Raw genomic sequence first — 12,360 nt, 5'->3', positions numbered from 1 at the left:
TCTACATCTGTGAGACCAAGCCTAGGCTTGGCGATCGCTTCGCCCAACACCTCCGCTCGGTTCGCAATAACCAACCTGATCTCCCGGTGTCTCAGCACTTCAACTCCCCCTCCCATTCCAAATCCGACCTTTCTGTCCTGGGCCTCCTCCATGGCCAGAGTGAGGCCCATCGTAAATTGGAGGAACATCAGCTCATATTTCGCATGGGCAGTTTACACCCGGGCGGTATGAACATTGACTTCTCCAATTTCAGGTAGTCCCTGCTTTCTCCTCCCTTTCCCAGCTCGCCCTCAGCCCACTTCCTTCGCCTCTTCCTTTCTTCTTCCCGTCCCTCTCATCAGGCTGAAGAAGGGTCTCGACCTGAAACGTCGGCTATTTTATTCGCTCCATAGATGCTGCCTCACCCGTTGAGTTTCTCCAGCATTTTTGTCTACCCATTCACATAAGTTCTGTTATCCCACTTTCCTCACCCACTCCTTATACATTAGGGACACATACAGAGACAAGTTGACCTACAAAGCCAATGCGTCTTCATAACCCACATGCTTGCAGGGAGAATGTGCAAATTCAACACAGACAGTTCCCAGGACAGGATCAAACATAGACAGCTGTAAGTCTACCAGCTGTGTTTTGTTTTCCAACACACAAAAAATTATACGTTGATATTTTTGGTTACTAAAAAAATGAAAATATCCATTTTCAGTCTTAAATCTCCAAATGATGCTATGTCCCCCTTTACAGCTACTGTATGTTTTAATTCAGTTCAAGACTATGGGGCAGTACATTGGCCATAAAGGTGCTGCCTAAAAGTGCCAGAGACCTGGAATTGATCCTGAATATTGGTGCTGTCTGTATGGAGTCTGTTCCTTTTCTCTTTGATTGCATGGGGTTTCTCCGGGTACTCTTGTTTCCTTCCACATTCCAAATGAATGCAGGAACCTTTTTCAGACCAAACCTAAAACTTAATATTTTCCTTTTGTCCAGAGATTCTGTCTGACCTGTTGAGGTTACTCCAGCTTTTTGTGTCTATCTTCAGTTTAAACCAGCATCTGCAGTTGTTTCCTACACATACAATACTATACGATAGAACTTTATTAATCTCAGGAGGGAAATTGTGTGTGTGTGTGTGTGTGTGTGTAATATACACACACACACACACACACATATATTTATATAGTTACATATTCATATATAAATATACACCGTTTTGTTTTCTCGTTTATAACATTGTTTACGGCGTACTATGTTTACATATTCTGTTGTGCTGCTGCAAGTAAGGATTTCATTTTTCTAACGTATGGGAAAGAACTAGTGTACAGGTGATCGATGGTTGGCGAGGACTCAGTGGACCTGTTTCCATGCTGTATCTTTAAATTAAACTAAATACACTAAAACCAGAGGGAGTCTAAAGAAGGGTCTCTACCCAAAACGTCACCCAATTTCTTCTGTCCAGAGTTGCTGGCTGCTCCATGGAGTTCCCCGCACAATTAAGTCCAAGTCAAGAGTCAAGAGAGTGTTATTGTCATGTGTCCCAGATAGGACAATGAAATTCTTGCTTGCTGCAGCACAACAGAATATGTAAATATAATACAGAACAGGAGAAAAAAGTGCAGTGTGTTTATATACTATAGACCATATATATAGACAATAAATAAACAGATAAAATGCAATAGGCTGTTATTGTTCAGAGTTTGGAGTTTGGAGTTTGGTGCTGGACCCTCCACCACCTCTAGTTTCAATTCCATTTAGAATATTTTTAGAGGACCAGGAAACCAGAAGCAAGAGTTACTCCAGGAAGTTCCTCCAGCTTAGTGATTCTGTGTTGGTTTTCAGCGGTTGTGGCGACTGGACAGCAATGGCGGGCAGATCTCCCACAATTCAGAGCGAGGGAGAAAGTGCCCTGCGTTGACCAGATGCCGTGACAGTGCGCATGTACAGGGCGGCCGATGGTTTGCTGGCCTTGGTTGTGTGCATGTGCACGGGGGAGGATGTGCTGGCCACAGCAGTGCGCATGTGCAAGGTGGCCGGCCGCGCCGGCGGATGAGGAACGAGCAGAGAGCGGAGACCCGGATACGGATGGCGGGGGGAGACAGAGAGTGACAGAGAGAGACAGAGGGGTAGAGAGGAGGGCCCGCTCAGAGTTGAACGGCAGGTGTCCCGGGTGCTTGCCAAGCCGGGCAAAATGACACAACTTTTAGGTTGCCCGACGTTAGGTGGCCATTGGCACCCGGGCAACCGTTAATTTCGAGTCCTGCCTTGGCCGGAGGCCTCCTAGATTTCAAGGCCCTAGGTAAATCCGGCTCTGGCCAAGAGTAAGGGAATCGAGGACCAGAGAACATAGGTTCAAGGTGAAAAGATTGAATAGGAATCCGAGGGGTAACATTTTCACACAAAGGGTGGTGGGTGTATGGAAGAAGCTGCCAGAGGAGGTAGTTGAGGCTGGGACTATCCCATCATTTAAGAAATAGTTAGACAGGTACATGGATAGGACAGTGTTGGAGGTATATGGACCAAGTGCAGGCAAGTGGGACTAGTGTAGCTGGGACATCGTTGGCTGGTGTGGGCAAGTTGGGCTAAAGGGCCTATTTCCACACTGTATCACTCAATGGAGGCTGAGAATCTATGGAAACCAATGAGTGAGTAACCTGCTGAATCACAAACGGTCTGGGTCTGCTGAAGGAACCTTGTGGGTAAATCAGCATCCGTAGGGGTAGAGAGGGGGGGAGAGCAATTTTCAAACATTTTAGGTTGAAACTGCATCAGGATTGATAGTGCCGCAAAGATGCTGCCCGACCCACTGAGTTTCTCCAATGGTTTATTTTATGATCCGAATTCCAACGCCTGCAGTCTCTGGCACCTCGATGTACAGGAACCAAAATGTCTGAAACAGCTAACCTGCTAAACATCATTCTGCTATCAGCGGGAGTGCGATTGCATGCTAGCCATCACATTTCCTGCAAGCTAACAGCAACTAAATCTCAGTGGTTGTAAAATGTTCTGAGAAATATCCCTGCATTTCCAAGGCTGGAGAAATCCTGTCCCTGATTATTTTCCAGTAACGCATTATCTTCCAGTTACACTCACAGCCCCGGGATTGCCTGCTTTATCCCTGCCACCCTTCCTGTATAAAGGTACCAGATTAATGGTCTTCCAGCCACTAGTGGTCAGTAGCAATTTAAAACTCTTTGTAAGAGCCTCCAATTTTCGGTTCTCTAAGCTTAGTTTAGTTTAATTTAGAGATACAGCACGAAAAGAAGCCCTTCGGCCAACTGGGACCGCGCCGACTAGCAATCCCTGCACATTAACACTATCCTACACCCACTAGGGCCAATTTTTAAATTTACCAAGCCAATTAACCTACAAACCTGTACGTCTTTGGAGTGTGGGAGGAAGCCGAAGATCTCGGAGAAAACCCATGTTGGTCACGGGGAGAATGTACAAACTCCGTACAGACAGCACCCATAGTTGGGATGGAACCCAGGTCTCTGGCGTTGCATTCGCTGTAAGGCAGCAACTCTACCGCTGCACTACCATGACCACCCAAAAATATGCTATTATTCAGTACCAGCATTCCTTGACATCCAGTCTTCCTTGGACTTGTCCTCACTTTTCACCCTTGTGGGACCACATTGGCCCTGAACACTCATTATTTCACTTGAAAATCTCCTATTTGATGGACCTACCTAGCTTCTCCATCTCTACCCATGAAGGCCCCTTTTATGGTCTTCTAGGATCGGGGAACTTTTAACGAACAACAGAAGGGAACTACAATACGGGGAGAAAAGATTAAATCCAAAGGTAAGCTAGCTAATAATATAAACGAGGATAGCAAGAGTTTCTTCAGTTATATAAAGAGTAAATAAGAGGCAAGAGTGGATGTTGGACCGCTGGAAAATGAAGCAGGAGAAGTGAGAATGGGGAATAAAGAAATGGCAGAAGAGTTGTATAACTTTTTTGCATCAAGTTTCACAGTGGGAGACAACAGCAATTGGCCTGAAATTCACGAGTCAGGGAGTGGTAGTTCGTGGAGTGGCTATTATTAAGGAGAAGGTGCTTGGGAAACAGAAATGTTTGAAGGTGGATAAGTCACTTGGACCGGATGGAATGCACGCTAGGATTCTGAAGGAGGTGGCTTTGGAGATTGTGAAGGCATTGACAGTGATATTTCAAGAATCATTTGCGTCAGGAGTGGCTCCCGACGATTGGAATATTACCCTGCAGCACAAGAAGGGAGCATAGCAGAATAGTGGGAACTATAGACTGGTTAGAAACATAGAAACATAGAGATTAGGTGCAGGAGTAGGCCATTCGGCTCTTCGGGCCTGCACCGCCATTCAATATGATCATGGCTGATCATCCAACTCAGTATCCCGTACCTGCCTTCTCTCCATACCCCCTGATCCCCTTAGCCACAATGGCCACATCTAACTCCCTCTTAAATATAGCCAATGAACTGGCCTCAACTACCCTCTGTGGCAGAGAGTTCCAGAGATTCACCACTCTCTGTGTGAAAAAAGTTCTTCTCATCTCGGTTTTAAAGGATTTCCCCCTTATTCTTAAGCTGTGACCCCTTGTCCTGGACTTCCCTAACATCGGGAACAATCTTCCTGCATCTAGCCTGTCCAGCCCCTTAAGAATTTTGTAAGTTTCTATAAGAAACTTAATCTCCTAAATTCTAGAGAGTATAAACCAAGTCTATCCAGTCTTTCTTCATAAGACAGTCCTGACATCCCAGGAATCAGTCTGGTGAACCGTCTCTGCACTACCTCTATGGCAATAATGTCCTTCCTCAGATTTGGAGACCAAAACTGTACGCAATACTCCAGGTGTGGACTCACCAAGACCCTGTACAACTGCAGTAGAACCTCCCTGCTCCTATACTCAAATCCTTTTGCAATGAAAGCTAACATACCATTCGCTTTTTTTACTGCCTGTTGCACCTGCATGCCTACCTTCAATGACTGGTGTACCATGACACCCAGGTCTCACTGCATCTCCCCCTTTCCCAATCGGCCACCATTTAGATAATAGTCTGCTTTCCCGTTTTTGCCACCAAAATGGATAACCTCACATTTATCCACATTATACTGCATCTGCCAAACATTTGCCTACTCACCCAGCCTATCCAAGTCACCCTGCAGTCTCCTAGCATCCTCCTCACAGCTAACACTGCCCCCCAGCTTAGTGTCATCCGCAAACTTGGAGATATTGCCTTCAATTCCCTCATCCAGATCATTAATATATATTGTAAATAGCTGGGGTATTTACAATATATATAAAAAATCCAGTGCAACCAATTGCCTTCAGAAGTCACCTAATTAGTAGAGTCCACTTGTGTGTAATCTAATCTCAGTATAAATATAGCTGTTCTGTGAAGGCCTCAGAGGTTTGTTAGAGAACGTTAGTGAACAAACAGCATCATGAAGCCCAAGGAACACACCAGACAGGTCAGGGATAAAGTTGTGGAGAAGTTTAAAGCAGGGTTAGGTTATAAAAAAAATATCCAGAGCTTTGAACATCTCACGGAGCACTGTTCAATCCATCATCCGAAAATGGAAAGAGTATGACACAACTGCAAACCTACCAAGACATGGCCGTCCACCTAAACTGACAGGCCGGGCAAGGAGAGCATTGATCAGAGAAGCATCCATGGTAACTCTGGAGGAGCTGCAGTGATCCACAGCTCAGGTGGGAGAATCTGTCCACAGGACAACTATTAGTTGTGCACTCCACAAATCGGGCCTTTATGGAAGAGTGGCAAGAAGAAAGCCATTGTTGAAAAAAAAGCCATAAGAAGTCCCGTTTGCAGTTTGCCACAAGCCATGTGGGGGACACAGCAAACATGTGGAGGAAGGTGCTCTGGTCAGATGAGACCAAAATTGAAGTTTTTGGCCTAAATGCAAAACGTTATGTGTGGCGGAAAACTAACACTGCACATCACCCTGAACACACCATCCCCACTGTGAAACATGGTGGTGGCAGCATCATGCTGTGGGGATGCTTTTCTTCAGCAGGGACCGGGAAGCTGGTCAGAGTTGATGGGAAGATGGATGGAGCCAAATACTGGGCAATCTTGGAAGAAAACCTGTTAGAGTCTGCAAAAGACTTGAGACTGGGGCGGAGGTTCACCTTCCAGCAGGACAATGACCCTAAACATACAGCCAGAGCTACAATGGAATGGTTTAGATCAAAGCATATTCATGTGTTAGAATGGCCCGGTCAAAGTCCAGACCTAAATCCAATTGAGAATCTCTGGCAAGACTTGAAAATTGCTGTTCACAGACCCTCTCCATCCAATCTGACCGAGCTTGAGCCATTTTGCAAAGAAGAATGGGCAAAAATTTCAGTCTCTAGATGTGCAAAGCTGACAGAGACATACACCCAAAGACTTGCAGCTATAATTGCAGCGAAAGGTGGTTCTACAAAGTTCAAGGGGTATGAAAACTTTTGCAAGCCACTGTATATATATTAACAATTTAGATGAAGGAATTAAATGTAAGATCTCCAAGTTTGCCTAAATCCAATTGAGAATCTCTGGCAAGACTTGAAAATTGCTGTTCACAGACCCTCTCCATCCAATCTGACCGAGCTTGAGCCATTTTGCAAAGAAGAATGGGCAAAAATTTCAGTCTCTAGATGTGCAAAGCTGACAGAGACATACACCCAAAGACTTGCAGCTATAATTGCAGCGAAAGGTGGTTCTACAAAGTTCAAGGGGTATGAAAACTTTTGCAAGCCACTGTATATATATTAACAATTTAGATGAAGGAATTAAATGTAAGATCTCCAAGTTTGCGGATGACACAAAGCTGAGTGGTAGTGTAAGCTACGAGGAGGATGCTATGAGGCGGCAGGGTGACTTGGATAGGTTGGGTGAATGGGCAAATGCATGACAGATGCAGTATAGTGTGGATAAATGTGAGGTTATCCACTTTGGTGGAAAGAACCAGGTGGCAGATTCTTATCTGAATGGTGTCAGATTAGGAAAAGGGGAGGTGCAACAAGACCTGGGTGTCCTTGTACATCAGTCACTGAAAGTAAAAATGCAGATACAGCAGGCAGTGAATAAAGATAAATGGCATGTTGGCATTCAAAGCGAGAAGAGGAGTAAAGGAGCAAGGAGGTCCTACTGCAGTTGTACAGGGCTCTGGTGAGACCACACCTGGAGTGTTGTGTACAGTTTTGGTTTCCTAATTTGAGGTAGGACATCCTTGATATTGAGGGAGTGCAGCATAGGTTCACCAGGTTAACTCCTTAGATGGTGGGACTGACGTATGATGAAAGAATGGATTGACTGGGTTTATATTCACTGGACGTTAGAAGGATCAGAGGGGATCTCATAGAAACATACAAAAACATCTTAAGGGATGGGACAGGCTAGGTGCAGGAAAAATGTTCCCGATGTTGGGGAAGTCCAGAACCAGGGGTCAGTCACATTTTATGAATAAGGGGCGAGATGAGGAAAGACTTTTTAACCCAGAAAGTTGTGAATTTGTGGAATTCTGCCACAGATGGCAATAGAGGCCAATTCAATGGATATATTCAAGAGAGTTAGATATAACTCTTAGGGCTAACAGAATCAAGAGGTAAGGGGTGAAAGCAGGAATGGGGTATTGATTTTGGATGATCAGCCTTGATCATATTGAACGGTGGTGCTGGTTCGAAGGGCCTATTCCTGAACCTATTTTCGATGTTTCTATGATAACATAGGCCAAAGTCAGCATGGTTTTGTGATGAGGACATCATTCTTTAAAGAAGGAAATAGACAAAAGAGAGTCAGTGGTTGTTGGTAGTCAAAAGTGCTGGAGAAACTCAGCGGTTGCAGCAGCATCTATGGATCGAAGGAAATAGGCAAACGTAGCCCATTTCCTTCGCTCCATAGATGCTGCTGCACCCGCTGAGTTTCTCCAGCACTTTTGCCTACCTTCGATTTTCCAGCATCTGCAGTTCCTTCTTAAACAGTCAGTGGTTGTTGTTTACCTAAATTTTCAGAAATCCTTGATAAGGTGCCAGACGTGAGGCTGCTAAGGTTGGTGAGCCCATGGTATCAAAGGGCAGATACCAGCATGAATAGCAGGTTGGCTGGATGGCAGAAGGCAAAGAGTGGCAATAATTGGCCTATTGGGTAAGGGATAGTGTTAATGGGCGGGGATCACTAGTCGGCGCGGACCCGGTGGGCCGAAAGGGCCTGTTTCTGCGCTATATCTCTTTACTAAACTAAAAAGGTGGTCTTTTCTGGTTGACCAGACATCTCTGGAGGGAAGGAATGGGTGATGTTTTGGGTCGAGATCCTTCTTCAGACTGATGTCAGGGGAGTAGGCGGGACAGAGATGGAATGTAGTCAGAGACAGTAAAGGGCCTGTCCCACTTGGCCGTCATTTGCACGCCATTAATAGCGTGTGGGTAGCGCGGGACAGGCGCATGGTGGCATAGAGGAATGTGGAGTTGCGCGCGGTATCGCGAAGCGCTCCAGGATTTCGTTCTGCACTAAATCCTCGCACGCCACCGGCCTGTTGCGTAAATGATGGCCAAGTGGGTCATCTCCAACAGCAGCAGAAGCAGGCAAGCGATTGCCGAGCTCGGCCTGGGGCTCACGGCCGTTGCGGAACCGGATCCGCCTCCACTTCTACCCCCAGGGTGGGGCCAAAATGGCTAGAGATAGACACAAAATGCTGAAGTAACTCAGCGACACCGGCAGCATCTCTGGAGAGAAGCATAAGGGGGAAGTCTTTTAGGACCAAGATGAGAAAAAATGTTTTCACATAGAGAGTGTGAATCTGTGGAATTCTCTGCCATAGAAAGTAGTTGAGGCCACAGTTCATTGGCTATATTTAAGAGGGAAGTTAGATGTGGCCCTTGTGGCTAAAGGGATCAGGAGGTATGGAGAGAAGGCAGGTACAGGATACTGAGTTGGATGATCAGCCATGATCATATTGAATGGCGGTGCAGGCTCGAAGGGCCGAATGGCCTACTCCTGCACTTATTTTCTATGTTTCGAACAACAGCGTGACGTGGGTGTTTTTATTGTCCAAGTGGTCCAGTGTGGAATGGAGAGCCAATGAAACTGTATCTACCGTTGATCTGTTGTGGCGGTAAGCGAACTGCAGTGGGTCGAGGTTCTTGTCGAGGTTAGAGTTGATATGCGCCATAATCAACCTCTCAAAGCACTTCATCACCACAGACGTTAATGCCACTGGTCGATAGTCATTGAGGCACGTCACCTTGCTCTTTTTGGGCACCAGTATAATTGATGCCCTCTTAAAGTAGGTGGGAACCTCAGACCTCAGAAGTGAGAGGTTGAAAATGTCTGGACAAACTCCAGCCAGTTGGTCCGCACAGGCCAGGTATACCATCAGGTCCAGGCACTTTCCTACTCCTGCACCTATTTTCTATGTTTCTATGTTTCAATGGGTGACGTTTCGGGTCGAGACCCTTCTTCAAACTGAAGAAGAATCTCGACCCGAAACATCATCCATTCCTTCTCTCCAGAGATGCTGCCGGTCCCGCTGAGTTACTCCTGCATTTTGTGTCTATCTTCAAATGACGTCACGCGCTCCAGACGGCTGCGCGGACGCATGATGACACGTGCGACTGTCGCGCTTCAGTCACTACCGGCCTGTCGCGTAAATGACGGCCAAGTGGGACAGGCCCTTAAGACTGGTGGGAGAACTGGGAAGGAGGAGGGGATGGAACGCAAGGGCTATTTGAAGTTAGAGGCGTCAATATTCATTGACCCGGAAGTTGTGGAGGGAACGGGCTCTTAAGAATGAGGACGTCTCTGATGACATACGGCAAAACCTCATTGAAACGTATCAAATAATAAAAGGCTTGGATAGAGTGGATGTGGAGAGGATGTTACCACTAGTGGGAGAGTCTAGGACTAGAGGTCATAGCCTCAAAATTAAAGGACATTCCTTTAAGAAGGAGATGAGGAGGAATTTCTTTAGTCCGAGGGTGGTGAATCTGTGTAATTCTTTGCCACAGAAGGCTGTGGAGGCCAAGACAATGGATATTTTTAAGGAAGAGATTCTTGATTAGTATGGGTGTCAAGGGTTATGGGGAGAAGGCAGGGGTTAGGAGGGAGAGGTAGATCAGCCATGATAGAATGATGGAGTAGACTTGATGGGCCAAATGGTCTAATTCTGCTCCTATTACATGACATCCTGCCTCATCTCTGCAATAATAGACTCCGTAATCAATACTGCAATCCATTTATTTCTTTGCAGCTGCCTGTCATGCCCAATGATTCTCTATTCTGCAATGTGCAGTTATTCCTCAACTTGAGAGGATCAAGGGTAGAGTTGGAGAGGTGGGGCAATAAAGCCACTGCCTGCTGGAATTTAATGTGATCAACTAGTGCTGAATGGAGACACTGTCTCTGAATTTCTAGTTACACTTGTGGCTGATATTAGAGCTCCCGGCCAGTCTCAGAAAACACAATACAGCCAGAGAACGGTTTTTATCCATGCTTTCTCAACTATATACTTGCAAAAATAAAACACAAAATTGGTGATCACCATACAGAAACGATGCTGAAATAAGCTTTAAGATAAAATACCTTCACAAATTTAAATCCAACGTTGCATCTAATCTGGACTTGATCTTTGAATGAATAAATTTCCAGGACAGGTTCAACTTTGCCATTGAGGGGTGGCTGGATCACAGGACAAGGATTGCCTGTATAAACACAAATATATGTTGACATGTATCCTGTATGTTTCCTCATCTCTTCACCAGCACAAAGACCATCTCAGGACCCAGTTCCAAGTAACAATCATTTCGATCATCGATCAGCTCTGGGGGATATTGCTCGCTCTCTCCAGCAGTTCTCTCTCCTGTCCGCAGTAGCCATATTCCCTGACATTGTGAACTAATTAATCTGCAGCGTGACTGTGATGGGCTTTGGACTGGAACTATGAAGGTCTGGACTTCCTCAGAGCTTCAGCAGCATGAGCAGTTCCTGGAAACTCACTAGCCCTTTGCTGCAGTCTTAACTTGGGCACTGTCTAGGCTCCAGCCACACTTAGGGGAAACAGATTTAATCATGCTCTTACTCAATCAGTAATTCAGAGGCTAGGTGATCTGGGAAACTGATTTTAAACATCACCCAGGCAGACAGGGCACTCAGTTCAGGAAACAGAAGTAAATTAAAACATATATATACCATTAGCATTGGCAACCATTGTTATATAGACACAAGGTGATGTCCTTGGGGAAGGAAATCTGTTGCTCTTAAACAGCATTATATATTTTATATCTTTGTATTTATTCATTTTATTGGACTGCATTTATTGCCCATTCATAACTGCCATTTAAAATAGTCTTCTTAAACCACTGCAGTCTGGTGTTCCTAGAGTGCTGCTGCAGGTTTGGGAATTAGGACTAAGCAGCAATGAAGGCAAGACAACATATCTCCACAGTGGTGCAGGTGGGATGTTTCCTGCACATGCTGCTTGTGTTCTCCATGGAGATACATTGCTTGGGTTGGGAAGTGCCATGGAGTAGCCCGGAAGGGATTCACTGTGAATTTTGTAGATGGTTCACTCAGCCGTAACACTTTAGTGGTGGAGGGAATTAATGTTTAAGGTAATGAATGGCTGCTAATGAAGTGAGCTGCTTTTTCCTGAATGCGAGGATTTCCTGAGTTGTTGCTGAACTCCTCCAGAAGAACATAGGTTTTCCCTCACAATCCTGTTTGTGTCTCGTTGATGATTGACAGATTTGTCACAGGACCCCCAGCCCCCGACCAACTCTGGTAACACTGACATTTAGTCTTCATACTTTATCGTTTCATATCTTCTCACAACGTGGAGGTTATTCGGCCCATCTTGTCTATAGCAGCTCTGAACTCATTTATTTCCTATTATTTATTCTCTCATATATGCTTATTAACACCACCCTCTCACTTAACCGTGGAGCAAATTATAGCAGTCAATTCACCGAACAAACAGCACAAATTTAGTACATGAAATCAGAGTGAAATACAGGCAGAACATGCAAACTCCACACAAACAGCACTGGAGATCCGGATGCCAAGCATTTTGAACCTTACAATGGAAGCGAGGTCTAGAGAGTGAAGGTCACACTATCAAAATAAATGTCTTCTCAATAGTAATATTTTTGTTATTGAAAACGAAATGCTAAAGACTCTAAAATATAAAAAATGTTAACTGTTTTTAAGAGGCAATGGTGGCTGATTACTGTGGGGAAATTTCAGTGAAACAGGTTTTATTTCCCGTGCTGTTTCCACCCAAGACAGCTTATTTTCTGCTTGTCAATTTCCAAAGTAATTGAAATAATTCCACAAGCTCCTGGTCAAAATCGCTTTGTAACTAAGTTGGACTGCAAATAATGTTTCCT

The 12,360-nt window shown here is 45.2% G+C and overlaps 1 protein-coding gene across 4 annotated transcripts in view; it reads right to left on the bottom strand.

Moving 5' to 3' along the window:
• Positions 1 to 12,360, bottom strand: part of masp1 (MBL associated serine protease 1) — a 109,538-nt gene that overhangs the window by 58,280 nt on the left and 38,898 nt on the right. For all 4 annotated transcript variants that reach the window (XM_055645344.1, XM_055645345.1, XM_055645346.1 and 1 more), the window contains exon 7: positions 10,559 to 10,677. In XM_055645344.1, the coding sequence (XP_055501319.1) occupies positions 10,559 to 10,677 (119 nt within the window). The remainder of the gene's footprint in view (positions 1 to 10,558; positions 10,678 to 12,360) is intronic.

Source organism: Leucoraja erinacea, chromosome 14, assembly GCF_028641065.1.
Source record: "Leucoraja erinacea ecotype New England chromosome 14, Leri_hhj_1, whole genome shotgun sequence".
NCBI lineage: Eukaryota > Metazoa > Chordata > Chondrichthyes > Rajiformes > Rajidae > Leucoraja > Leucoraja erinaceus.
Note: the sequence above shows the minus strand (reverse complement) of the source record. Positions and strands in the feature narration are given on the sequence as shown.